The 26,736-nt window shown below is 44.7% G+C and overlaps 1 protein-coding gene across 3 annotated transcripts in view; it reads left to right on the forward strand.

Annotated features, from left to right (window-relative positions):
• The window catches only part of LOC120978811 (TRIO and F-actin binding protein), a 53,735-nt gene extending 35,061 nt beyond the window's left edge, over positions 1–18,674 (forward strand). For 2 of the 3 annotated variants that reach the window (XM_040407170.1, XM_040407168.1), the window contains 7 exons: positions 2,692–2,839; positions 6,017–6,131; positions 8,290–8,449; positions 12,786–12,899; positions 14,960–15,046; positions 16,588–16,751; positions 17,681–18,674. In XM_040407170.1, coding sequence (XP_040263104.1) covers positions 2,692–2,839; positions 6,017–6,131; positions 8,290–8,449; positions 12,786–12,899; positions 14,960–15,046; positions 16,588–16,749 — 786 coding nt within the window. In that variant the 3' untranslated portion in view covers positions 16,750–16,751; positions 17,681–18,674. The remainder of the gene's footprint in view (positions 1–2,691; positions 2,840–6,016; positions 6,132–8,289; positions 8,450–12,785; positions 12,900–14,959; positions 15,047–16,587; positions 16,752–17,680) is intronic. The other variant, XM_040407169.1, reaches the window with a different exon arrangement.
• The last annotated feature ends 8,062 nt before the right edge of the window (positions 18,675–26,736 follow it).

Here is a 26,736-nt window from a genome sequence, read left to right on the forward strand (position 1 = left end):
TGTCGGAGAAGAGCTCCAATATTCATTCTTCAAATATGTTGGGCAGTTTATTGTATCAGGAATACCGCACAGAGATGCCCTCACAGATTATTACTGACAACAGCGCCACCTGGTGCTACAAGTAAGGAAAAAAAGCAATTTGTCAAGTACAGTTGTGTTCAAAATTATTCAACCCCCAATGCTGTAAAGGGTTTTAGGGAATTTAGTGTACATTTGTAATTGTGTTCAGAATGAAATCTTACAAGGACTTTTTAAAGAACCAAATGCAACTAAAATGACATCAATTGGTTTTGTAATACAGTATTAAATGTTTTTTTTGTGATTTCTTCATTGACACAATTATTCAACCCCTTAAAGACTACCACTCTTAAGAACAGAGGTTCATTCAAGTGTTTTCGATCAGGTATTGAAAACACCTGTGGATGTCAAGGAGCAGCAATCAAGCATAATAGGCACCAATAAGGCAGATTTAAAAGGACTGTGATACTCAGCTCCTTCTAGACTTTTACTGGTGTGTTTACAAACATGGTGAAGTCAAGAGAATGGTCCAGGAAGACAAGAGAAGAGGTGATTTCTCTTCACAGGAAGGGCAATGGCTATAAGAAGATCGCAAAGATGTTAAACATACCAAGAGACACCATAGGAAGCATCATTCGCAAATTCAAGGCAAAGGGCACTGTTGAAACCTTACCTGGTCGTGGCAGAAAGAAGATGCTGACTTCGACTGCTGTGCGCTACCTGAAGCGCAAAGTGGAGAAAAGTCCCCGTGTGACTGCTGAGGAACTGAAAAAAGATTTGTCAGATGTGGGTACTGAAGTTTCAGCTCAGACAATAAGGCGCACACTGCGTAATGAAGGCCTCCATGCCAGAACTCCCAGGCGCACCCCCTTGCTGTCTCCAAAGAATAAGAAGAGTCGACTGCAGTATGCCAAAAGGCATGTGGACAAACCACAAAAGTGTTCTGTGGACTGATGAAACAAAATTAGAACTGTTTGGGCCCATGGATCAACGCTATGTTTGGAGGAGGAAGAACAAGGCCTATGAAGAAAAGAACACCTTGCCTACTGTGGAGCATGGCGGAGGTCAATCATGCTTTGGGGCTGTTTTGCTTCTACAGGTACAGGGAAGCTTCAGCGTGTGCAAGGTACCATGAATTTTCTTCAGTACCAGGAGATATTGGATGAAAATGTGATGCAGTCCGTCACAAACCTGAGGCTTGGGAGACGTTGGACCTTTCAACAGGACAATGATCCCAAGCATACCTCCAAGTCCACTAGAGCATGGTTGCAGATTAAAGGCTGGAACATTTTGAAGTGGCCATCGCAGTCACCAGACTTAAATCCGATTGAGAACCTCTGGTGGGACTTAAAGAAAGCAGTTTCAGCGCGCAAGCCTAAGAACGTGACTGAACTGGAGGCTTTTGCCCATGAAGAATGGGCGAAGATACCCGTAGATCGCTGCAAGACACTTGTGTCAAGTTATGCTTCACGTTTAAAAGCTGTTATAACTGGAAAAGGATGTTGTACTAAGTACTAAGATTGAATGTCACTTGGGGGTTCAATAAAACTGATAATGATGTGAGCACAGAAAAGACATTTGTAGTTATTTCATTATAAATGTTATGTTATATTTGTCTGACTTACAAGTGCCTCTTTGATTTAATTGTAAACAAGATGACTGAAATGATCAAAATCAATGTCAAACTGGCCAAAACACTCAATTTCAGTGGGGGTTGAATAATTTTGAACACAACTGTATGTGTCAATAGTTCACTGGCAACCGCTGTGTTTTGGCTTTTAACCTCTTCAGGGGGTTTACCCACAAAGTGCATGTATCGCCTATCCACAGGATAGGTGATAGATGTGTAAATGCTGGGGTCCATCTGCTAGAACCTATACCAGACACTAGAGTTTCCCATAGCTCCTCATCACACGACCACAGAGAACAGGAGTTTGAATAGTGGGCAGTCGAGTATGCAGCTGAGCACAGCGGTAGTATGTTACATCTTCCAAGCCTTTCTGCTGCTGTCTTCCATTTTTGGCTGCTTTCTTTTCATAAGGAAAGTAATAACATTACGGTAGAAATAGCCAAGTTTCTGGCCTTAATTATGGCAACCAGAAAGCCTCCATTACTTACATGAGGTTAGAATCCATGTAATCTATGCACATCCTGTATAATCACAATTCTGTTAGGCTACTTTCACATCAGCGTTCTTTGCAGATCTACAAAAACACTTCTGTTACCATATTACAACCGCATGCATCAGTTATTAACAGATCTGGTTGTATTATGTCTTCTATAGCCATGACTGATCCGTCATGAAGACCATTGAAAGTCAATGGGGGACGGATCCGTTTTCTATTGTCAGAGAAAACCGATTCATCCCCATTGACTTGCATTGTGTGCCAGGACAGATCCGTCTTGCTTCGCAACACATGGCGGACAGAAAAACGCTGCATGCAGCGTTTTGGTGTCTGCCTCCAGAGCGGAATGGAGACTGATCGGAGGCAAACTGATGCATTCTGAGCGGATCCTTTTCCATTCAGAATACATTAGGGCAAAACTGATCCGTTTTGGACCGCTTGTGAGAGCCCTGAACGGATCTCGCAAAAGGAAAGTAGCCTTAGCTGTGAAAGTAGCCTTAGCTGTAAGCACATCATCCATCCTATAGTCTTTTATTGTATATTACAGGAGGCATGTGAACACAGTCTCTCTCAGATGGAGAACTCGCACAAGCAGCTTTTGTCTGAGCTCCAGAGACACCATGATTGGGAGATCCAGAGACTGCGACAAGAGAAGGATCAGCTGTTGGCAGAGGAAGCTGCAGCTACAGCATCTGGTAGGGAAAGGGACGAAGCCTTAGGCCTCATGCACACGACCATATGTATTTTGTGGTCCGCAAAAAACGGATCAGCAAAAAATACGGATGACGTCCGTGTGCATTCCGTATTTTGCGGAACGGAACAGCTGGCCCCTAATAGAACCGTACTATCCTTGTCCGTAATGCAGACAATAATAGGGCATGTTCTATTTTTTTGCGGAATGGAAATACGGAAACGGAATGCACACGGAGTACCTTCCCTTTTTTTTTCTTTTTTTTTTTCTTTTTTGTTTGCGGACCCATTGAAAGGAATGGTTTCATATACAGTCCTCAAAAAAACGAACGGAACGGACACAGAATGAAAATGCGTTCGTGTGCATGAGACCTTAGGCCTCTTGCACACAAACGTGTGGCCATATTGTTGCCCGCATACTCACTTGAATGGGTCCGCAATCACGGAGATGCGGAACGGAAGCATGGATTGGAACCCCACAGAAGCACTACGGAGTTCTTCCGTGGTGTTTTCTGTCCGTGCCTCCGCACAGCAAAAACATGGGCTTGTTCTATTTTTTTGCGGTGCGGACGGATCACGGACCCATTCAAGTTGAATGAGTCTCGATCCGTCCCGGCCGTCACACGGACGTTGCCTGTGCATTGGGGACTGCAAATTGCGGTCCCCAATGCAGGGAACAGATACACAACGTTCGTGTGCAAGAGGCCATAGGGTCCATTCACAGGTCCGCAACTTGGGTCTGGATCCGTTACGCAATTTTGCAGACCAATTCATTTTCAATGGGGCCGGAACGAATGCTATGTGCTGTCCGCATTTCCGGATCCGCAATTCCTTTCCTGAAAAAAATAGAACATGTCCTATTCTGCGGACAAGAAAAGGCATTTTCTATTATAGTGTCGGCAATGTGCGGTCCGCGAAATGCGGAACGCACATTGCCGGTGTCCGTGTTTTGCAGATCTGCAAAACACCTACGGACGTGTAAATGGACCCTTAGACTGATGTACAGCATGTGCGCTTTCTTTTATTGCAAGTTATACTTTTCACATAAAAACTGCTCTCCTGCTCGAATAGTCCGGACCGGCAGGAGCGCCAATCGGGGCGGTTTAACCCCTTACGTGCTGCAGGCAATAGCAGCCACCGTATGTCAGCAGTTAAGACTCCCTCTGTCTCCCATCGGCACCCTGCATATGAGAATGCGGGGTGCCCATGTGTGTATAAGTAGGCTGCACCTCTCTGAAAAGTCTCCCCCACATGTTTAGTATCACCATGTCCATAACGACCTGCACTACACAAATATCATGTAAATTATCCCCTACCTATGGTGAGCACCGTAAAAAATAAATAAAAACAATTGCTGCTTTTTGCTTAGTCGCCACCAAAAAAATTTAATATAAAGCGTTTAAAAAGTGTTATTTACCCCAATTTGATACCAATGAAAATTACAAGTTGTCCTGGGTTGAATGCTGTGTCATACGTGCTGCCGCTCCATTCAATTCTATGGGACTGCCAAAGAGAAGCTGAGCACAGCGCCTCATTCTTTTGATCTGTGGGGTCTGACCTTTTGGGACCCACCAACGATCAGATAACTAACTTTTCCCTTTTCCTGTACATAGGGCATGTTTCATTAACAAACATGAGACAAACCAAGTATAATGCTGGCCATACACAGTCCGTAGCTGTCAGCCAACAGGTATCGTCTCCCTCCCGGCCTCCCATACACACTCAATAGCTGTCAGCCGACAGGTATCGTCTCCCTCCCGGCCCCCCATACACACTCAATAGCTGTCAGCCTACAGGTATCGTCTCCCTCCCGGCCTCCCATACACACTCAATAGCTGTCAGCCGACAGGTATCGTCTCCCTCCCGGCCCCCCATACACACTCAATAGCTGTCAGCCATCAGGTATAGTCTCCCTCCCGGCCCCCAATACACACTCAATAGCTGTCAGCCTACAGGTATCGTCTCCCTTCCGGCCTCCCATACACAGTCCGTAGCTGTCAGCCAACAGGTATCGTCTCCCTCCCGGCCTCCCCATACACAGTCCGTAGCGGTCAGCCTACAGGTATCGTCTCCCTCCAGGCCTCCCATACACAGTCCGTAGCTGTCAGCCAACAGGTATCGTCTCCCTCCAGGCCTCCCATACACAGTCCGTAGCTGTCAGCCTACAGGTATCGTCTCCCTCCCGGCCTCCCCATACACACTCAATAGCTGTCAGCCTACAGGTATCGTCTCCCTCCCGGCCTCCCATACACAGTCCGTAGCTGTCAGCCAACAGGTATAGTCTCCCTCCCGGCCCCCAATACACACTCAATAGCTGTCAGCCAACAGGTATCGTCTCTTAAAACGCAGGAAAACCGCTGGCCCACGGGAGCAAAAATCCAGCTCATCTTAAAATCCAGAATCTTTATTCTGGATTACAGTCCAAAGTCTTGCGTGTACATGTTGTGAGCAAGAACTTTCGGAGCTTAAAAAAGCGTTGACTTTGAATTATATTCCCTGCATTTATTGACATGTAATAAAGATTTTGGATTTTAAGAAGCACTGGAATCTCCATTTTGGATGAGTTTCTATCTACCCCTTTCACTAATTGAATTCAGTGTGTTTATAACAGGAATGTCAATGGATTCCTAGGTCATGATTACCACATTCTGTGCAGAAAAGAGTAAGGATCTGAAAAAACGCTTTGTCATAGATGCCAGGCACAATGCAATGTCATCTGATCTGTCATTCCCAGAAGACGCATCTAAGGAGCGAGGATTCTAGGAAAGTTAAGGTGATCATTCAGGAATGTGAGAACCTCTGTCTTAAAGGGAAGTGTTCTAGAGCAAGACAAACAGAATGGATGAAAGTGCTGAGGTCAGGCGTAGAGGCCCCAATTCTGTTCAGTCTCACTGGTGTATAGTGTACCACAAAGTATTCCTAGTTCACATCTAGTATGATGTTTGGATTCCTCATCTTTATTAAAATCTAAGACAGAACTTCGCTCAAGGCGTAATGTAAACTGTATAAATGCACTGCACCCATCGTAACGGATTCCTGTGTGTTACGCCAGACTTCTGCACACTGCACCCTTAGGACCATTTTCTTTTGACGTCTTGAATATGTTGCTAATAATTTTAAATTCTGAAATGCTTAGTTGTAAATTATATACATATGGATTTTCCCCTTTTGCTCTCCCACAGTGATTGAAGCCATACGAGCTTCTCACAAGGAAGAGCTACAAAGAGAAGTGGAGAAGGCGCGGACATTCCAACATGGTGGATCCTCTTCAAACGAGATGCTCCGGCGGCAGCACCAGTATGCTTCCTTTTTTCCTTTCTTGATTTTCTTAAAGGGGTTATCCATCCAAAACTGTAACACCCCCCCCCCCCCCCTCCCCCCGTACGCGCACACACACACACACACACACACTCCCCCGCGTGCAGATCACAACATGCAGTGATGGGGGTGCAACCAATAGCAGGCTGTGACAGTGATCCGCTCCCTTTGTGTCACATGTTGTGATCTGCGCGACAGGGAGATGCAGCGACAGACGTGGAGGGATCCAGGAGGACACAGGCGTCAGGGACCAGGTAAGTATTCTCCGTATGAGGGCCCCAGGCATTTGGGGGGGCCCAGACATTTGAGTAACCCCCTTTAACCTTGCATTTCAAATGTCCTTGCATTTCAAATGGGGGCGGGGGCAGAGTTCTGGCGGCAGCATAGATTAAAAGTACAACAGGCAGTACTTTTAGTCCGGCTGCCTCTCGCCGTGCGCTGCCTCCAGAGTTAGTCAATGGGGACGGAGCAGCAGTCCGGGGGCACACGTGAACTAGCGACAGGACGGATCTGACAGGCTGTTCACCCGCCGGAACAGCCTGCCGGAGGTCCGTACCGCTAGTGTGAAACTAGCCTTATTTACAGATTTTATTAACCCCTTTGTAACTTTCAAAGGCTTCAGCTGACCCCACAGATTTTTATTTTTGAAATGCCCTTTTTATAGTAGCTGAAAGCCATGTGGGGTTTAACTTTACTCATTTATACTTGTTAAGGCTCTCTCATTTATCCGGTGTAGTATTCTGTGACAATAGCTGCTCCCAGTCTATGCCCTGAAATTCTGCCCTCAAATTGGGGAAATTGTCATTTTAAAACAGTTTTTTGCTCTATTGTGGTCACTGTTACCAAGTGTTTCACAAACAGTGGCATTCCCAACCAGCTTTGCATTAGGAAATACTGGATCCAGCAGAGCATTGCCCGTAGTGGGATCTTCTACAATATGCATCCAGCGGTCCTGCAGCAAGTTGAGGAATTTTCTCCCTTTTGCAGTTGAGGTAGACCCATGACCCCAGTCAATATCGCCCGTTATGACCACTGTACCCACCTGTGCAGCCCACTCTATTTGGTTATACAGCTGAACATCTATCTCCTCAGTGATGTTAGGTGGTCTATAGATTACACCAAATATAGTGTTTGCTCCGCTTTGTAATTTCACCCATACAGTTTCAACATCCTCACCATCTTTAGCCATAAGTGGTTCTTTCACCATCGCCTTCAGATACACTCCACCTCCTTTCCTGTTTGCCCTCGCTTTCCTAAAGAGTGTAAAACCCTAGGTCATCCACATCAACTACATCTATGTGTTCCTCCAGGACAATGCGCTCCAGCTTCCCTATTTTGCTTGTTTGACTTCTGGCCTTTGTGAACATACATTTTAATCTATTTAATTTTCCCAATTCAGTTCCTGGAATGTGAATTCTTGAGATTTACCAGTGGTCCCTCAAGATACAATATTAATTGGTTCCAGGACGACCATTGTAAGTTGAAACCATTGTAAGTTGAGTAATCGGTTTCAAGGCCCCAAAATGTCACCCAAGATGAGAGAAAATGAAGATTTAAGAAAAATAAGCAAATAGAGAAAAAGCAAGTCCTTACATATAACGGTCAGGAATAGCTGATAACTAGCCACTAATCCAGCTATTATACCGGAGAAGTGGCCTTGATTGGTTGGATCCGAGTCTGAGACATTGTATGTTGAGTCTGGTTTCCACTTACGATGGGTCAAAAAAGACCATTGTATGATGAAAATATTGTATCCTGAGGCCATTGTATCTTGAGGGATCACTGTAGTGGGCATATTAGTCTGCAATGTTTGTAACATGAGGATCTCCCTATCCACTGCCCTATCCCCCATCGTCCATTTCTCCATCCACCAATGTCTTCTGACCCCTCTTTGATATATCTACCGCTTTTCTTTCTGCCTTACCCTCCCCCCTCATTCCTAGTTTAAATATTCTCTCCCCCCAGCACAGCAGATCCCCTTCCATTTAGGTGCAATTCGTCCCTGAAATACAGTTTGTATCCTAATGAAATAACCTACTAGTTTTGTCTTCATGTTTAGTATGCTTTGTGATGTATCAAGATGTCAAATTGTCATGTAGGTTGTGCTCAAGATTTCTTCTTTTTCTTTTCTGGGTAGATCTGAGATGGAGGCTCTGAGACGGGAGCTGCAGACTTTGTCAGAACGTTACTCACAGAAGTGCTTAGAGATTGGAGCAATGAACCAGACTGCATCGGAGCGGGACAGGGACCTGCAACGATATCAGCAGGAAGCCAAGGAGCTGCTCAGACAGAATCAGGCAAGTTTAGGAGTTTTCCCACCCCAATGTTTAATGACCCATTGGTTGATCAGCGGGTCATGATGGAGCCACATGAATGAGACTGAAAAGCAGCAAGATCCCAAGATTAGTAGCAGTCTCAGCTGTTTGAATCCCACAGCCAGTGACTTATGATGCATCCTTTAGATGGGTGATAAAACATTGTGGTAGAAAAACTTACTTCGGCACCGGGCTGTCATCAAAGCAGTGCTCCAGACTAAAAAAAATATCAAGGAGCCATTGGCTCCTAACCTGAAAAATTTAGGAGCCAAATGAAATTTTTAGTCGCCAAATTTATAATACATATAATATAGCATGGGGTTTTCTAAGCTACAGCCCACGCAGTTAAAGGGGTTGTGCACTCCTTTCCATGACCTGTCAGACTAGCCAGATTCGCATTGGTAATCCCTAGGTGCTGGGCCTTGGCTCATTTGCTTCCTGGCCTCCGCTGCTTGTCTTGTGTTTCTCCATAAAAACGTTTGGCAGCAGTGGCATCAAGACGATCACTGGCCACAGTGTGAGGGGCTGATCTTCCCCCAGCAGGCCTTTTTTTTCTTAGACCGTCCGCTGCTCTGCCTCTTTATGCACAAATGGTGACAAGAGAAAATCTTGTCGCCATTTCGCAATTCTAAGTCGCATTGGCGACCATTTTGGTCGGCATCTGGAGCACTGGCGTCCGCAAATTGCAGATCCGCAAAACAAAACGGATGACGTCCATATGGCATCCTTTTTTTTGCAGATCCATTGTAACAATATCTATCCTTGTCCGCAAAACAGACAATTTCTATCTTTTTTTGTGGGGCTACGTAACGGACATACGGACACGGAAACAAAATACGTTTTTGTGAATGTAGCCTAAGGGTGTATTCACACGCAGCAGATTTGTTATAGAAATTTCTGTGACCGAAACACACTTCCAATCATCTGAATGGGGCTGTTCCTGCAGCAGGTGATAGTTTACTGCCTTCAGTTGAATGGGACAGTCACAGAAATGTCTCCAATAAATCTGCCACCTTAGACACCAGAATTACTGTAAAGGATTTACTAAGAACTAAGGGAGTTTATCAAACTGGTGTAAACTAGAACTGGTTTAGTTGCCCATAGCAACCAATCAGATTCCACCTTTCATTTTCCAAAGGAGCAGTGAAAAATGAAAGGTGGAATATGATTGGTTGCTATGGGCAACTCAGCCAGTTCTACTTTACACCAGTTTGATAAATGACCCCCTAAGGGCTTTTCTACAATCATAAAACCATAAGGGCTTATGCACACGGCCGTTGTGCGGCCATTCTGTGCATTGGGGACCACAAATTGTGGTCCCCAATACACGGGCTACAGCCGTGCAGCGGCCGGGACAGATCCAGACGCATTCAACTTGAATGGGTCCGTGATCCGTCCGTTCCGCAAAAAAGTAGTGCATGCTTCTGCACTGCATTTCCCGTATTGCGAATGGGTCTGTGATGCAGAATGCACACGGCCGGTGCCCGTGTATTGCGGAGACGCTGTATGCAGGCCGCAATACGGCCATGTGCATGAGCCCTAATGCTGTATGCATGTGTAATATGCGGCAGTGCACACATCACCGCTGAGATGCACCAAAAACTGTATGTGTCCAGCCTAAACAGTCACCCCCAATTATTCCACCAGACAAGAACATTTTGGGGCGTCCTATCCTCTGTGTGGCAGTTGCCCATAGCAACCAGTCAGCCTGCAGCTCAGAGAACATGAACGGGTTCGATTAGATTGCCAAGGGAAACTGCTAACTGTCCTCTCCTACCTGCTGCAGTGAGCGCCTCACACGCAGCCACCTGGAGCTGTCGCCATTTCTCCTTCTGTCCCGGTGTGAGCACGGCAGGTCGGACCTCATCGGTCACCGGGAAGACAGCGCAGAGGAGGGAGAGGAGAGCAGACTCGGCACACACCGGGCCATTCAGCTTACTGCCAGGCAGCATAACCACCCCGACCACAGCGCCCCCTGCAGGCAGGCGCTTATGGATATCCCTCAGTATTTCCTGCAGCTGGCCAGCGATTCCGGGCGGCACAGTAAGAATACCAGTCCGGTTGAGGGGAGGCTGCGGCCGGTCTGGGCCCGGTTTCTCCCACTTGCAGTGGTTGTCATGTTTCGGGGTTCCATGCTGCAAGGCCCCCCGTTTAAAGATATCTCCTCCGTTCACCAGCTCGGCCAGGAAGAGCTCCCACAGAAAGTTCTCCAGCAGATGCCGGCTCTCCGCCCGGCCCCACAGTTCCCCGACCACCAGGACTTGCTGAGGACACCCAAAGTCATCCTAGCAGCATCCTGACCTTACAGCCCCGTACACACGATCCACTGCCCGCAGAGCAGCGGAGGCTCTAGGCGCAAATGGCGACAAGACAACAAAGTCTTTTTGCAATTGATTTTGCAATTCTAAGTCGCATTGGCGACCATTTTGGTCGCCATCTGGAGCCCTGAAAGGGAGTGCCATGTCTTCTTTTTTTTTTTTTTTTTTTTTTTTTTTTTATATACTACTTGTAAGGTACTGTCAAATGGCTTCTGTATTTGGAATCTATATAGTTAAATGACCAGTTACAGTGGGAGTGCAGCTGTCAGTCACAGCTACTACCCCGCTGGTTTTTCTTATGTTACATGCAGCTACTGGGCAAACCATGTACAACTACATCATAGTACCCCAAAGAGTTAAGTAGACATCGTCAGATTTACAAGTATTGCTCATGTGTTCTTTTCTTCATCTTTCTGGAGAGAGAGACATCCATGTGTTAGCTGTAGCTCAGATGGTAGCATCTTCTCCACCACTTTTCTCTGATTATCATCTTATCATTCACAGCGATTTTTGCACAGTGGACATTTATCATGTATCTACAGGGAAGGCAAAAAATGTGTGATCGCTGGGGGCCCCACTGCTGGGACCCCCACCAATCACCAGAATGGGAGTCCAGACCACAAATCAGTCAGTTAGTGAGTTGTCGTTTTAACTTGCGGGGTTATCCAGAACGTCTTCCTACATAGACCATTCTTGAAAGTCTAGTCCAGGCATGCTCAACCTGCGGCCCTCCAGCTGTTGTAAAACTACAACTCCCACAATGCCCTGCTGTAGGCTGATAGCTGTAGGCTGTTCTGGCATACTGGGAGTTGTAGTTTTGCAACAGCTGGAGGGCCACAGGTTGAGCATGCCTGAAAAAAAAAAAGAAAACAGGAGTCTGACATCACAGCTTTTTTTATGCACTTGTAGTGTTTTACATGTGTACCTTCCACCTATTTTACATCTAGGTTTTAAATGATACATTACGTTCAATTTAATGTTAACAGGAAATAGTAATTTACTTAATTAGTATTTAAAGGGATTTTCCGTAACTTAGATATAAATGACCTAGGCTCAGGATAGGTAATCAATATCAGATTCATGGGGTCCAACACCTGGAACCCCCACTGATCAGCATACTGCAGCCCAGCTCCCATTCACTTGAATGGTGACTACACAGTAGATGGAGCCTTCTGTTTCTAGCTCTATCCACTGTGTAGTTTTAGGTATCTGCGACTGCTGCAAGCAGCTGATTGGTGGGGTTGCTGGGTGTTGGACCCCCATGATTTTAAAGTGATGACCTCCTAAGTCCCAGAAAACCCCTTTCACACATGAGCTCCAAACACTATACCCAACTAAGTTTAGTTTTTACAGGGTTTCTAGTCATCATTGACAAATTACACAAGTGTTTGCTTCCCAATCAGCTAAAAGAATTGACTCCAGTCATTGTGCACTATTTTACAGTGTCCGCGGCTTTAGAAGGATTCTTACATTGGTTTGCTGAATTGTAACGTTGTAAATTGGCAATTACTGTGTTAATTTAGGAGCACATTTTCCTGTGACTCACAGTAACCAATCATTTTTTTTATATATATAATATTGTCAGTACATGATAGTGACAAATGTCTTGGTATGTGTTTTATTTTATTTATTGTATTTTTTTTCATACATCCTCGTGCAGAATAAATGTGTTCTTTTTAAGGCCCCATTCACACAATTGTATTTTTGGTCGGCATCTGATCCTTATTTCAATGGGTCCGCAAAAAATGTGGGCAGCACTTTGCGTGCTGTCTGCATCCCTATGTCTGTTCCGCAGCCCTGCAAAAAAGATAGAACATGTGCTATTCTTGTCCATTTTGCGGAGAAGGATGGGCATGGTTACAATAAATCCTCAAAAAAAAAAAAACGAATGCAGCACGGACGCCATCCATATTTGTTGTGGAACCGCATTTTGCAGACTGCAAAATACACACGGTCGTGTGAATGCACCCTGAATCACATTACTTTGGTTTTATTTCTAGGAATTAAACAACCGACTTTCAGAAGAAATTGCAAAATTGCGGACCTTTATGGCCGGGAATGGGCCAAGTGACGGGCAGCTACGGGCAGGACAGAAAAACAGTGCGGAGCTGGAGGTGAATCACACGGTAGACTGGATTGCAGGATGACGTTTTACACATTGCTCATATGCTTACTACACTAGTGCACTTGCCTGCATGACTTTTACTATAATATCTCAATTTTGGGTGGGGGGAATAATGAGAATGTAGAAGTTATACGAGTATCAGGCTCACTCCAAGGTTATGTGACGGGTGCATAATGTGAGGCAGATTTCGGCTATCAGTTATCTACAGCATGTTGTAAAATGACAGAAATGAAAGTGATTTGATGGTCTCTACAGACAAACCAGAAACGGTTTAGTCTTTAGTCACATATTGTAGGACATACATATGCACTTTGTGTCTGCCACAAGGTTACCGACATATAGCTAAAAGGAGAATTTCAGTCATCCATAGTATCACTGCTGCTCGACTATCAAGCAACTTCTGTCTAATGTGTATGGCCACCTTAAAGGCTATGAACACCTTCAGAAGCAATTTTTTTCTTCTATGATTGGATTTTACTCATTTTGTGCTAAAAATATTTTTTTTCCAACTGGTATTTATTACATTTTTTCTGCAGTTTTAGCGGTCAGCATCTTAAGGTGAATTTACATGGGCCGATATTTGGACCGTTTATCAGGAACGCTCGTTCCCAATAATCTGCCTGTCTAAAGGTGCCACAGATCATCCGAGAAATGAGTGAAATGATAGGGGGTGCAGACACCTTATCGTTCCCGGGCAGCAGATTGAGGTCTAAAAAGCACTCTGCTGCCCAGGAGCAATGATTTTCTATGAGGACGAGCTATAGCAGCAGCAATCATTTGTCCTCATACTGTGGAGGCGATCGCTGCTTGTAAATACAGCGCATCACCTCCACTTAACGAGCAGCCGTCTGCCGGGGAGGAACACTTCCTTCCCAACAATCGACTTCTCCTCACAGCATGTAAATACACCTTTACTTTCACTTTGAGTACTTTCCTGCCCAGTATGTATATCCCTGATCTTTGAACTACTAACAGCCTTTAAGGATGGGTTCACACCATGTTTTTGTCTTAAGTTTAACATACAGATGTAGCAGGGTTAACACTCAAGCTCTTAATTCAGATTTCTTAACTCATCGCGTTATCTTCAAAAAAAAGCCATTGGAGGTGTTTGCTTAACGCATTTAGTTTAGATAAGTGTTAACTCTACTACAGCTGTAATATTATTATTTTTAATTATTATTAAAGGGGTTTTCTCATCTCAGACAATTAGGACATATCGCTAGGATATGCCCCCATTGTCTTATAGGTGCGGGTCCCACCGCTGGGACCTGCACCTATATCGAGAACGGAACCCCAAAAGTGGAGAGCGTACTGCGCATGCGCAGCCACCCTCCATTCATTTCTATGGGGCTGCCGAAAATAGCCAAGCGCTGGCTCGGCTATTGCCGTCTGCCCCATAGAAATGAATGGGAGCATAGCGCTCCTCCAGCCACAGCGCTTCCCACTCCGTTCTTGATACAGGTGCGGGTTGGGACCCGCACCTATTAGACAATGGGGGCATATCCTAGCGATATACCCCCATTGTCTAAGATGGGAATACCCCTTTAAGTATACGTTACCTCGTACGTTTTTTGGAGGACTCTGCAGGATGGCAAAGCGAAATGCATCCTTTTGTTTTTTGCCAATGTATATGTTAAACCTGCCTAATATGTTTCCGTTAGTGGAGATGTCATTATGGAAACGTTGATGGCCTCCGTAATGTGTACTTCATAGCCTACAACATTCAAAAATAACTTCCATTAACACTTGCCTGTCACACATTTTAGACAGAAGTGTTCATGTACTAGAAATCTCATCATCTTTACTGAGAGGTGTTGATGTGCTTGTCTGTCTTTTCACATATGGCTTTTTTTTACTGTAAGAAGCTGAGACGGAGCATGGATAGTCAGTATGTAGAATGGGAGGCGTTGCATTCTGTCAGTGGTCAGTATTTCAGGATAGTTTCCCACTACACACAATATGAGAAATGTGCAGTTATTCCTAGTAGTAGCGAAAACTACTTTCCCATTTTCCATGTTTGTGTTTCTAACCTAAGTGCTTCCACTTCAGGTTTTACTGCGAGTGAAAGAGAATGAGTTGCAGTACTTAAGAAAAGAAGTCTCCTGTCTGCGTGAGGATCTCCAGAACATGCAGAAGGTAAGGCTTTCCATGTTGTAACTGTATGAGTGATTTCATCTTTCCTGGGTTTTTAGTGGATAGTCGGGAGCACCCCAGTAGCTGAAAACAATAGATCCGGACAACTTTTATCCTGTGTGTATGTCCAGCTTTAGTCTTTTATCTGCTTTCACCTTTTATGAATGGCCGATAAATTTGTGATATCCTTGTTGACTGTGCATCTAGTACAGAGGACTAACACCCAAACTAGTCATACATTGTAATTGAGAAATTTCCTTTTTATATTCTTACAGAGATGTTGGATTTTGTTCTAGTAAACTTTCATAAATTTTCTCGGAAACGGATGGTAAAACTTTGACCACGTGAAGGTTAAAGGGGGTGTTATCCTGGAAAAGATAATGACCTATCCTCAGGATAGGAAATCATTATCATGATGGCGGGGGTCTGAGTCCCAGCACCCCCGCTGCTGTTTCAGTGAGCACCATGGCCTCCTGCCAGCTTACTAAGCACAGTGCCGTACATTGTATTGCGGCTGTGCTTGGTATTGCAGCTCAGCCCCGTTGACTTGAATGCGGCTGAGCTGCAACTATGCCACGTGATCAATGTACGGTGAGGTCACTGGTCTAGGAAGAGGCCGTGGTGCTCAGAGTGCCTGATCTGCGGGGGTCCTGGGCGTCAAACCACTGCCAATCTGATATTGATGACCTATCCTGTGTATAGGTCATTAATATCATTTCCCGGATAACCCCTTTAAAAAGGACCTTTCATGGGTCCAGACATTATAAACTAAGTATCAGGATACGTAGGGGATAGTGCAGGGATCTAACTGCACTTACTATTTTTTCTGGGCGCCGCTCCGTTCGCCCGCTGTGGTCCCTGTTGTATTCTCCCGCCTGGTATGCTAATCTTAGCATCAGAACATTGAGGAGGAGACTTAGTCTTTCTCCGTGGGCGTCTCCTTCTCCCTGGCTGTAGCGCTGTCCAATCGCGGCAGAGAGAGTCACAGCCAGGGATAAGGTGAGTTTTTTTTTTTTTTCTTCTTCTCCCTGGCTGTGACTCTCTCTGCCGCGATTGGACAGCGCTACAGCCAGGGAGAAGGAGACGCCCACGGAGAAAAACTCAGTCTCCTCCTCAATGTTCTGATGCTAAGATTAGCATACCAGGCGGGAGAATACAACGGGGACCACAGCGGGCGAATGGAGCGGCGCCCAGAAAAAATAGTAAGTGCAGTTAGATCCCTGCACTATCCCCTACGTATCCTGACTGGTTTAAGAGGACCCATGAAAGGTCCTCTTAAACCATTTGTTTCTGAGAAACCCGTTCAAAAGTGGCAGTCACTACTGCGGCATTTCCTGCTGCTACTTTCTCAAAAATAACCACCACAAAAAAGCTAATAAAAAAAATGCCAATATCGAGGCATGTGAAACATAATTACCAGACTGTGGCCTTTGCTGTAGCCTCTGATTTACTACAGTATGGTTAATTGTGTGCATTGGGTGAAAACCATCATTAAATATGTTCCCAAACAGATTCTAAAACGTTCTGCTTTCCACCCCTTCTAGGATAAACGATATGCATCGGAGAAATACAAAGATATTTATGTAGAGCTAAATAACATCAAATCTCGGTCAGAGCGTGAGATTGACCAGTTGAAAGAACACTTACGACTTGCCATGTCAGCTTTACGAGAAAAGGCTGCAATGCGCAACAGCGTAGGAGAGTAACGGTGAGAAATGTGCATGTTTACTGCTATCTTAGCATATAAAAGGCTATGGCTATCTTCACACTGTGTGTACCTAGATTTCTCAATACCTCCGACATATGCCACTGTATAGGTGTACAGTATGTCGTTGATAGAGACCCACTGTAAAAATACAAAACCTAACTTTTGTACACCAAAGTATACATTTTTTTTTTTGGGGGGGGGGGGATTACTTCTATATGGAATAGTGCAATGGAAAAAAGAAAAACGTACGCTAATGCCTACTGAAAGGACACTGCTTTGGCATCCTTTATCAAGTCAGTGGGGCCCCATGGATACATACCGTGTAAGCTTTCAGAGCATCCGCCAAATGCAACCTGCAAACATAGCCCACGTGGTGATACTTGTGTTTTTACAGAGGTATAACATTTTTGGGTCCCCAAGCATTGCATGCCATTTATAGTACTGGTGTGCTTTTATGTGCCAGACAGACTGTTCGAACCCTTAGGATGCCAGGGTTCAGGGGCTTCTGCATCCTAAACCTCTCCCCTTGTTACACCTCTTTATATATCTGTATGCAGGAGTGCACCTATCCTTTATGCTGCCTGAGGCAAAAACTGAAGAGGCGCCCCAACCCCCAATGCCTAACCCCTTCCCTCCAGCCCTACTGTTAAAGACATACGGTACTTGGAAAACATTACATACAGAGCTAAAAAACATATAGGGTAATACAGCGCCACATACGGTGCCCACTGTTCTTCCCAATACTATACTGCAGAAACATATAATCCCCCTTCTTGCCCCTACCTGGTGCTGCCTGAGGAAATCGCCTCACCTAGCCTCATTGGTGGTGCACCCCTGTCTGTCTGTTAACGCTGCCTATACGTTGCCTTGCTGTGTGACATTTTTTCTATATTCCACTGACTTATTTGTATATTTTATTCTCTGTGCAGGTTAATGTACTGCCTCTGTTATTACGGAGATGGATATTACACACGTGCCGACAATGTGACGTCGCTGAGTCTCCACCCTGCTCCACACATCTGCTCTGTTTTATATGTGAATCACAGAATTTTATACCACTCATTATTAATATTATGTTATTATAAATGGGGATTCTTTCACGTTTCCCAGACAGTGGACAAGGTCATATAGCTCAAATTGAGGTGTCCACAGGTCTGGAGCAATTTAACATATCCTACCTTTTACTGTTACGTATGGGGAAATGACTGTATTTAAAGTTCACCTATGTGGACATGCGAGCAGAGAGGGTACATGTGCGGGGACTGGTAAGGTTGAGCTGTTATACTGTATGTGCACTGAATGTGAGCACTGCCTGTAATCTCGCAGGCTTATACAAAGTGGAGACTATAAGAATAGATGTGTATAATAAGTTTATATAGAGAAGAGAGTAAAGCTTTGTACAGATGTGCATTGTGTTGCTAAATGCAGTGGTGTACCCAATAGTTCATATTTGTGAACAGTGTATGATTGTGAAAGGTTCAGTGCTTGTGGATTAGAGATGTCAAGGTTGGATGCCTACGGCTATAGTTAAGCACATATCCAGTTAGCATTGAAGGGGTTTTAATATTGATGACCTATCCTCAGAATAGGTCATCGACATCAAATTGGCGGGGATCCAAACACCCGCACCCCTGCCGATCAGCTGTAGGAGGAGAAATCACGTGTCGCGCGCGTATACATTCTCCTTTCTCTCTATCTTCCTGCTTGCCGCTGATCGGCAGGGGTGCTGGGTGTCGGGCCCCCACTGATCTGATATTGATGACCTATCCTAAGGATAGGTCATCCATATTAAAAACCTGGAAAACCTCTTTAAATTCTTCAAAAGTTATTTGCCAAGTTTTCATTTTTAAAGATTCTTCACATGTAGTCCAGTATTGCTATAGTGTTAGGGTTCATTTTGCGGAACAGAATTGCGGACCCATTCCTTTCTATGGGGCAGCACGATGTGCTGCCCGGATACGGAATTGCGGACCCGCACTTCCGGGTCCGCAATTCCGTTCCCGAAAAAAAAAAAATAGAACATGTCCTATTCTTGTCCGCAATTTCGGACAAGAAAAGGCATATTCTATTAGTGCCGGCAAAATGCGGAACGCACATTGCTGCTGTCCATGTTTTGCGGATCCTGAAAACACGTTATGGATATCTGAATGGAGCCTTAAGCTGACCCAACCTGCAGTGTGATCCATCAGAAGTTAGGGCATCTATACATTAGCAGGCTGGTCACCAGTGGTCCGGGAGACTTGCAGCCATCTGTACTTTACTGGAACATGATGCTCCCAGTAATCTGCTTATTTATATGAAAAAGGAGATTAGGATTTCAAACATGTAATGGCATCTCTGTTTGTGTTAATAGTGCCATCTACATCGCCCAATTCGCACACAGTTGGTAAAGGGTTTGTCCAATCTTAGAGCTGACAACTCCTACAGGCCTAACCTGTGCCCCATAACTAAATATTTAAAAAAAAGGAAAAACAACAACAAAAAACACCCGTTTGTGTGTTTCCCCCCCCCCCCCCCCCTACTGCTCTGATCCATGTTATTTCAGAAATCGCCCTGGTACCATGATTGCTGCAAACACTGGTGAGTGTTCTAAGGGGCACAGGTTAGGACTGTAGGGTTGTCTGGTGCAAGTCAGACACCCCCTTATAAAGGGAATGTGTCATAAGAAAATGACCTATTCTTTAAATCACGTTTTTATGCTTTTATTTTTTTTCAATTTTCAATGTCTGTATTTAAACAAAAACCATAAAATCCTGCAGTATTTACACTGACCACTAAAGAGCCCTCTACACAGACGAGAATCCAGCAGATAATCTCTAACGAGCGTTCATACGAATGCTCATTAGCAATTATCTGGCAGTGTAAGGCCTCATGTACACGGCCGTGTTCCCGCGGCCGAGAGCGGTCCGTGGTAACCCGGCCGGGATTCCTGCTGACAGCGCTTAATGCCGCCGCTGCTGTACAGTGATACACTCGTATAGATCATACCAGTGTATCACTGTACAGCAGCGGCGGCATGAAGCGCACGGCGTCATAGCAACCAATGACGCCGTGCACTCCTGCTGTCAGCAGGAATCCCGGGCCGGGTTACCACGGACCGCTCTCGGCCGCGAAACACGGCCGTGTACATGAGGCCTAAAGGTGATGCCGATGAATGAGCAAAACACTAATTCATTGGGTAATAGATTATTTGTGCGGGCACACAAATCGTTGTTTGCCGGCAGCAGATTGTGCCATGTAAACAACATCTGCTGCTGGCAAACAACAAGTCTGTATGGGGATGAGTGATGGCATTAGCGATCGCTCCTACCCATACTTTGGAGGAGATTGCTGCATGTAAATGCTCCGGTCTCCTCCACTGATGAGCAGGCGCTTGTTTGGAAGGAATGCTTCCTTCCTGACAATTGCCTGCTGTATCATCCTATCTAAAGGGACCTTAAGCCTTAATAATAGGCGCCACTTCTTGGTCTGTACAGATTACTGCAGTTAACTGCTTATCAGTCATAATAATCCTTCCTGTAATGATATCACCTCTTTGCATAGATAAGACAGGTTCCACAATAGGCGATTGTCAAAGCTTATCTATTCTTTCCTTATACAATGACCTCTGCACAGAGCATACCTAGAAAACTCTCCCATAGAAGTCAATGAGGTCCCCGCCCCCCGACCATTGTGTCTCCTGCCCATGTGGCTGCCGTAAAGAAATTTTAAAAATGCTGTTAAGAACAGCTCAGGCAAGATGGCCGCCCCCATGATTATGCTCAGGAAATAGAATAAATAAATCTGCAATCAGAAAATAAAAACCGATCCCATTGACTTCAGACTGTCCATTCACCATGTTTTGTGCCTTATTATTCCTAGTAAATGAATACAGATTGGACTGCAATTTATGAAAAACCTGTACAATACATAATGGCATCGGAGGCAAACTGATGCATTCTGAGTGGATCCTTTTCCATTCAGAATGCTTCAGGGCAAAACTGATCCGTTTTGGACCGCTTGTGAACGGATCTCACAAACGGAAAGCCAAAACGCGAGTGTGAAAGTAAACTTACATTTTCCAGTCAACCTTAGAAAGCAGGTGAGCTGTAATATAATAGGGAACCTTTCTTTTACCCTCAGCTATTGTAAACTAATACAAATGTCCGATATCGAGAGGCTGCCAGCATCATATACAAAATAATATTGCTATAAGTTTTTCATGACATACTGTACTTAAGGGTACGTCCATGCGGGATGCAGATTTTGTTGCAGATTTGCAAGGCTTTCAACTTATGCATCACAAAGGGTGTAATCCACACTGAAAGTCCTCAGAAATAATACAGGTTGCATGTCAATTTGCACCTGTAAGTTTTCCACAGCCTGTGGATAAGATTTGTTAAACTCTTGTCTACTTCTTGCTGCAGGTGGATTTTCTTGCCTACAAATCTTGATAGAAAATCCATAGCATTTCCCCTATGTACGGATGGAACCTAGGGGGATATGTACCCGGTGCATATCGTGTAGATTTTCATGTGGATACTATCTGCCAAGTAGATGAGATTTTCAAAATCTTATGTACAATGAGAAATTTTCTGCATGGAAATTGACCTGAGATGCAGATTTTGAAATCCTCAGTTTGTCTACTGTTTGTGCAGATTTTCAGTGCAGATATCATAATGCGAAGGATAAAATAATGGGCAAATCCACTCCAAAATCCACAAGTAACACATGCTGAATTTGGTTAAGAAACACAGCAAAAAAACGCATGAAAATCTGCATAAACGACACTGCCTTGTACATATACTCTAAGGCTACATTCACATGGTGTTCATTATGTGTAAAGTTTCATGCAGAAGATCCATAGCGTAATGTTGTACCTGTTAAGCCCCCTGCACACGAACATGTGCTTCCCGTTGCCGTATTGCAGACCACATTTGCAGGTCCGCAATACACGGGTGCCATTCCATGGGCATTACGCATCACGGATGCAGACCCATTCACTTGAATGGGTCCGCAAATCCGGAGATGTGGAATGGTGCGGAACGGAGCCCTACGGAGTGCTTCCGTGGGGTTTCGCCCCGTACTTCCGTTCCGCAAAAAGATAGGTCATGTTCTATCTTTTTGCGGAACGGCCGGATCGCGGACCCATTCAAGTGAATGGATACTCGATCCGCTGCCCCACGGACTGTGTTTGTGCATTGCGGCCCGCAAAATCACGACCACGGGGTGCACACGTTCGTGTCCAGGGGGCCTTAAGTTGATGAGATTTTCAAAATCTTATCTACACAGTGTGGAAATTGACCTGCAGAGTGGATTTTGAAATCTGCTTCATGTCAGTTTGTGCAGATTTTCAGTGGGGATTTCAAGGGTGAGATCTGGGCAAAATCCTCTAGTAACACAGGCAGGTTTTGGTCTGGAACCGCAACAAAATCTGTATGGAAAATCTGCATTAGGCCTCATGCACACGTTTTGGTCCGCATCCGAGCTGCAGTATTTGCGGCTTGGATGCAGACCCATTCACTTCAATGGGGCCGCAAAAGATGTGGACAGCAGTCCGTGTGCTGTCCACATCCGTTGCTCCGCGGTCCGCAAAAAAAATATAACCTGTCCTATTCTTGTCCGTTTTGCGGACAAGAATAGGCAGTTATATTAATGGCAGTCCGCGCCGTTCCGCAAATTGCGGAATGCACACGGACGCCATCCGTGTTTTGTGGATCCGCAATTTGCGGACCGCAAAACACACAACGGTTGTGTGCATGAGGCCTTACCTTGTGCATGTACCCTAGGAGTATGTGCATGTATGCTATTCCACAACAATTGTCCTCCTGACTATAAAATATGAGATCTTTGCACATCTTTAGTCCTTTAATCCTAATCTTTAAAACTGGAAAATGAGACCTATATAGTAGTTCTAGGGTTATTTCCATCCGGACATTTATCTATAAGATTTGCCATAGATGTCTGACAAATGGGGGTCCCACCTCTGGGATCTGTGTCCAGCATGACCTCTTTGAATGGATATGTGCCCATGCATGGGCTTCTTTCTCCATTTACTTCCATGCAAGTTGCAAAAACAGCCAAATGCACTTGCTTCAGATATTTTCAGGACTTCTGTGAAAATGTATAGAGTGCTGTTCATGTGGGGCCACAACATAGGGCCCTGTTCTGAAGATAGATGCATTTCCCAGAATTGGACCTGCATTGTCAGACATCTATGGAATATCCTATGGGTAAACTAGAAATGTCCAGATTGGAATACCCCTTTAAATACAGTTGTAAATCGAAGTGGAATACACACCTGTAATTACTTTGTCTAACACTGGATTATAGAGGTTAATTCCAGTTTTTATGTTGGATTTCAATTTGGCCAGCAGAGTACTGATCCTAAAGTAAAGTCACTCGCCTGCTCCCGCCCCTCGGTTTGGCTTTTTACAGTCTGAATGGGTCATGTGTGCCGCTGTGGTCATTCACTGGTGTCAGCGGCGCGTGACACAGCAGTGATGCTACAGCAGTGCATGTCACCCTATCCGTGGATTGGAAGTAGTGGAAGGGAGCAGGTGAGTGACTATTTTATTTAGGATCTGCACTGTACTGGCCTAACTAAAAATTGACAGGCTGTGTTCATACATAGCAAAACTGCTGCAGATTTTCTGTCTGGATTTGTGGGCAAATAAAACCACATTGTATTTGCGGTGTCAGCACAGAGAATGAGATTTAAAGAAACAGACACACTGTGTAAACATGTCTGCGGATTAATTCTACAGCACTGTCAATTCTTTGTGTGGATTGTCACAGTATACAAATCCATTGCAGATTCAGTGGCAAATCGGCTGAAAAATCTGGATTTTGTTGGAAATTTGCCATGGATTTTACAATCTGCGTGGTCGTACCCTAACACTGTAAAATACACAGCAAATGTTTGAGGGACAGGAGCCGTATTGATAGGAATAATGCATTTGAAAGCTAGTTGCCTCCGCTACGTTCTTATTAATACAGATAAAGACTGGTAAATCCCTTCAATCTGGCATCCAGTAATCCAACTCCGGTCTGAATCACAGAAAGGCAAGAATACGTGCTCTAATTACATAACAATCCAGAATATCTGGCGTTCAATGAAGTTGGATTAAATAAAGACCTTTTGTTGTACACTTCAATATTACAGTTAGCTTTTTATATTTTTGCTTCTAGAGGTTAACCTTCGCAGATTAGCCATTTTTTCCATTACAGATAATGTTCTCATGTGGATCACATTTTTGATTTCACAAACCATTGTAATGAGAAACTGCACTGAACAGAATGCAAGGACAGGTCACCAGAGAATGGCTGACCCCGGAGCTACCACTATTCTGCTTCTTGTAAGAACAGGTCTGAACAGATGGGTATGTACGTGCTGCACCAAACATGCACAATTCATACAACTGTTCTTAGCCATGCAGTGTACATCTTGAGTTTTTCTTTTTGTATTGGTCTACAGACCGGGTAATGATGGTTCATATACCTGGAAGTTTTTTTGTTTTTTCTTAAAGGGAACCTGTCGCCTCCCAAAACCATCCCAAGCTGCCAGCAGCGTGTTTCTGATGATGCCTTTCTTCCTGAAGGCAGATGCAGCAAAAGTACTGAAAATGTTTTTATCCCCTGTCCGGCGCGCTTCTCCACACATGCTTGATGTCAAGGGGACAGCGGCCTCCTTGCTTCAAGTCACGGTAACCATACCCCCTTCGCTGTGACTGACAGCCGGCTGTTCGGCAAAGGCAGCCGAACTCTCTGCATAAGCGCTGTCAGTCACAGCGAAGGGGGCCTGGTTACCGTGACTTGAAGCAAGGAGGCCGCTGTCCCCTTGACATCAAGCATGTGTGGAGAAGCGCGCCGGACAGGGGATAACACAACGTTTTCAGTACTTTTGCTGCATCTGCCTTCAGGAAGAAAGGCATCATCAGAAACACGCTGCTGGCGGCTTGGGATGGTTTGGGGAGGTGACAGGTTCCCTTTAATGTGGTCCCTTGTGACTGTTATTGTACCTCTCTCATCTTGGTTCTTGTCCTCACCTTCCATGATTGCACTGGATTAAGATAGAATGAGATGTCTTCATTGCTTTTGTCTTGTAAGACTAAACGACTGCATTGCTCTTGTGCCTTAATTAATACCAGGTTGGTGTTTGCCTGTGTGGCTTGTGATATCTCAGGATTGATAGCCATGAAAGGCATCACTTCGGCCACAGCTCTTACATCCCCGAATGTTTAACACGTGTCATTCAGTTTTAATAAAGGTTTTATCTGTTGTATTCATTTAGAGTTTGTGTGTGTTTTCTGTACAACCATCTTTATAATTCAGTTTATGATGTTCGAGAAGTACAGTACCCACAATGCCATTGGGAAACACGCACATATTATAGTCACCTGCTTGATAAAGATCCTAAATGGTAGATGACCTTAACTGTATAATCCTTTCTAGGAGTCAGTGATAAGGGCAGAGGCTTGCAACAACAATTTGCAGTCAGGAAAATTCAAATGGATTTATTAGGCATTTTCAGTCTTGATTCTTATATATGTAAATTTGTAATAATATATACTGTATCTATTTTATATTGTACTGTGAATTGCTACTACAAGCCATGTGGAAATGGGCCAAATATCTCAACTATGCATGAAAACAGGAGCCGGGGTGCAGAAAAATAGCAGTTGCTGTGGACGGATGAGTCAAAATGTGAAATATTTGGAGTTAACAGAAGGTAGTTTGTGGCGGGGCTGGAGAGCAGTACGACGATAATTGCCTGCAGTGTATGGTGGCGGTTCCTTGGAAGTTTGGGGCTGCATTTCAGCAAATGGAGTTAGGCTGGTTTCACACCAGCTCAACGCATTGAACTAGCAGCGTGTCTCTGTGGAAGCTACCGTACTAACCTCTCTAGCACTGACGGGGTCACATAGCATCATAAATCAATATAATGCTATGTGACCCTCATGTTTTGCATAACACGTACAGCGTTATGTCAATGGTACACAATACATTCCAGAACTCTATGGGTTACATATCATCATAAATCAATATATTACTATGTGACCCTGTCAGTGCTAGGGGAGGTCAGTACATGAGCTTTCGCAAACACAAGCTGCAAGTTCAATGTGTTGAATTTGCTTGTGTGAAACCAGCCTTAGGCCTCTTGCACATGACCGTATGGCTTTTTCAGTATTTTGCGGTCCGCAAAAAAATCTGGATGACGTCCGTGTGCATTCCGTTTTTTGCGGAACAGAACAGCTGGCCCCTGATAGAACAGTACTATCCATGTCCGTTATGCTGACAATAATAGGACATGTTCCATCTTTGAACGGCATGGAAACGGAATGCACACGGAGTACCTTCCGTTTTGTTTTGTTTTCAGATCCATTGAAATAAATGGTTCCGTATATGGAACATAAATGGGGGAAAAAAACATTTGTGTGCAAGAGGCCTTAGGCCTCTTTCAGCCGGGCGTTGCGGGAAAATGTGCGGGAACACCCGCGATTTTTCCGTGCGAGTGCAAAACATTGTAATGCGTTTTGCACTCGCGTGTGAAAAATCGTGCATGTTTGGTACCCAAACCCGAACTTCTTCACAGAAGTTCGGGCTTGGGATCGGTGTTCTGTAGATTTGTATTATTTCCCCTTATAACATGGTTATAAGGGAAAATAATAGCATTCTGAATACAGAATGCTTAGTAAAACAGCGCTGGAGGGGTTAAAAAAAAAAAAATATATATAACTCGCCTTAGTCCACTTGATCGCGATGCCGGCATCTCCTTCTGTCTCCTTTGCTGAACAGGACCTGTGGTGAGCGTCCATTACAGGTCAAGGACCTTTTGACGTCACTCCAGTCATCACATGATCCATCACCATGGTAAAAGATCATGTGATGACCGGAGTGACGTCATCAAAGGTCCTGTTCCTGTATTTAATGCTCATCACAGGTCCTATTCAACAAAGGAGACAGAAGGAGATGCCGGGCTACGCGATCAAGTGGACTAAGGTGA

Source organism: Bufo bufo, chromosome 9, assembly GCF_905171765.1.
Source record: "Bufo bufo chromosome 9, aBufBuf1.1, whole genome shotgun sequence".
Taxonomy (NCBI): Eukaryota; Metazoa; Chordata; class Amphibia; order Anura; family Bufonidae; genus Bufo; species Bufo bufo.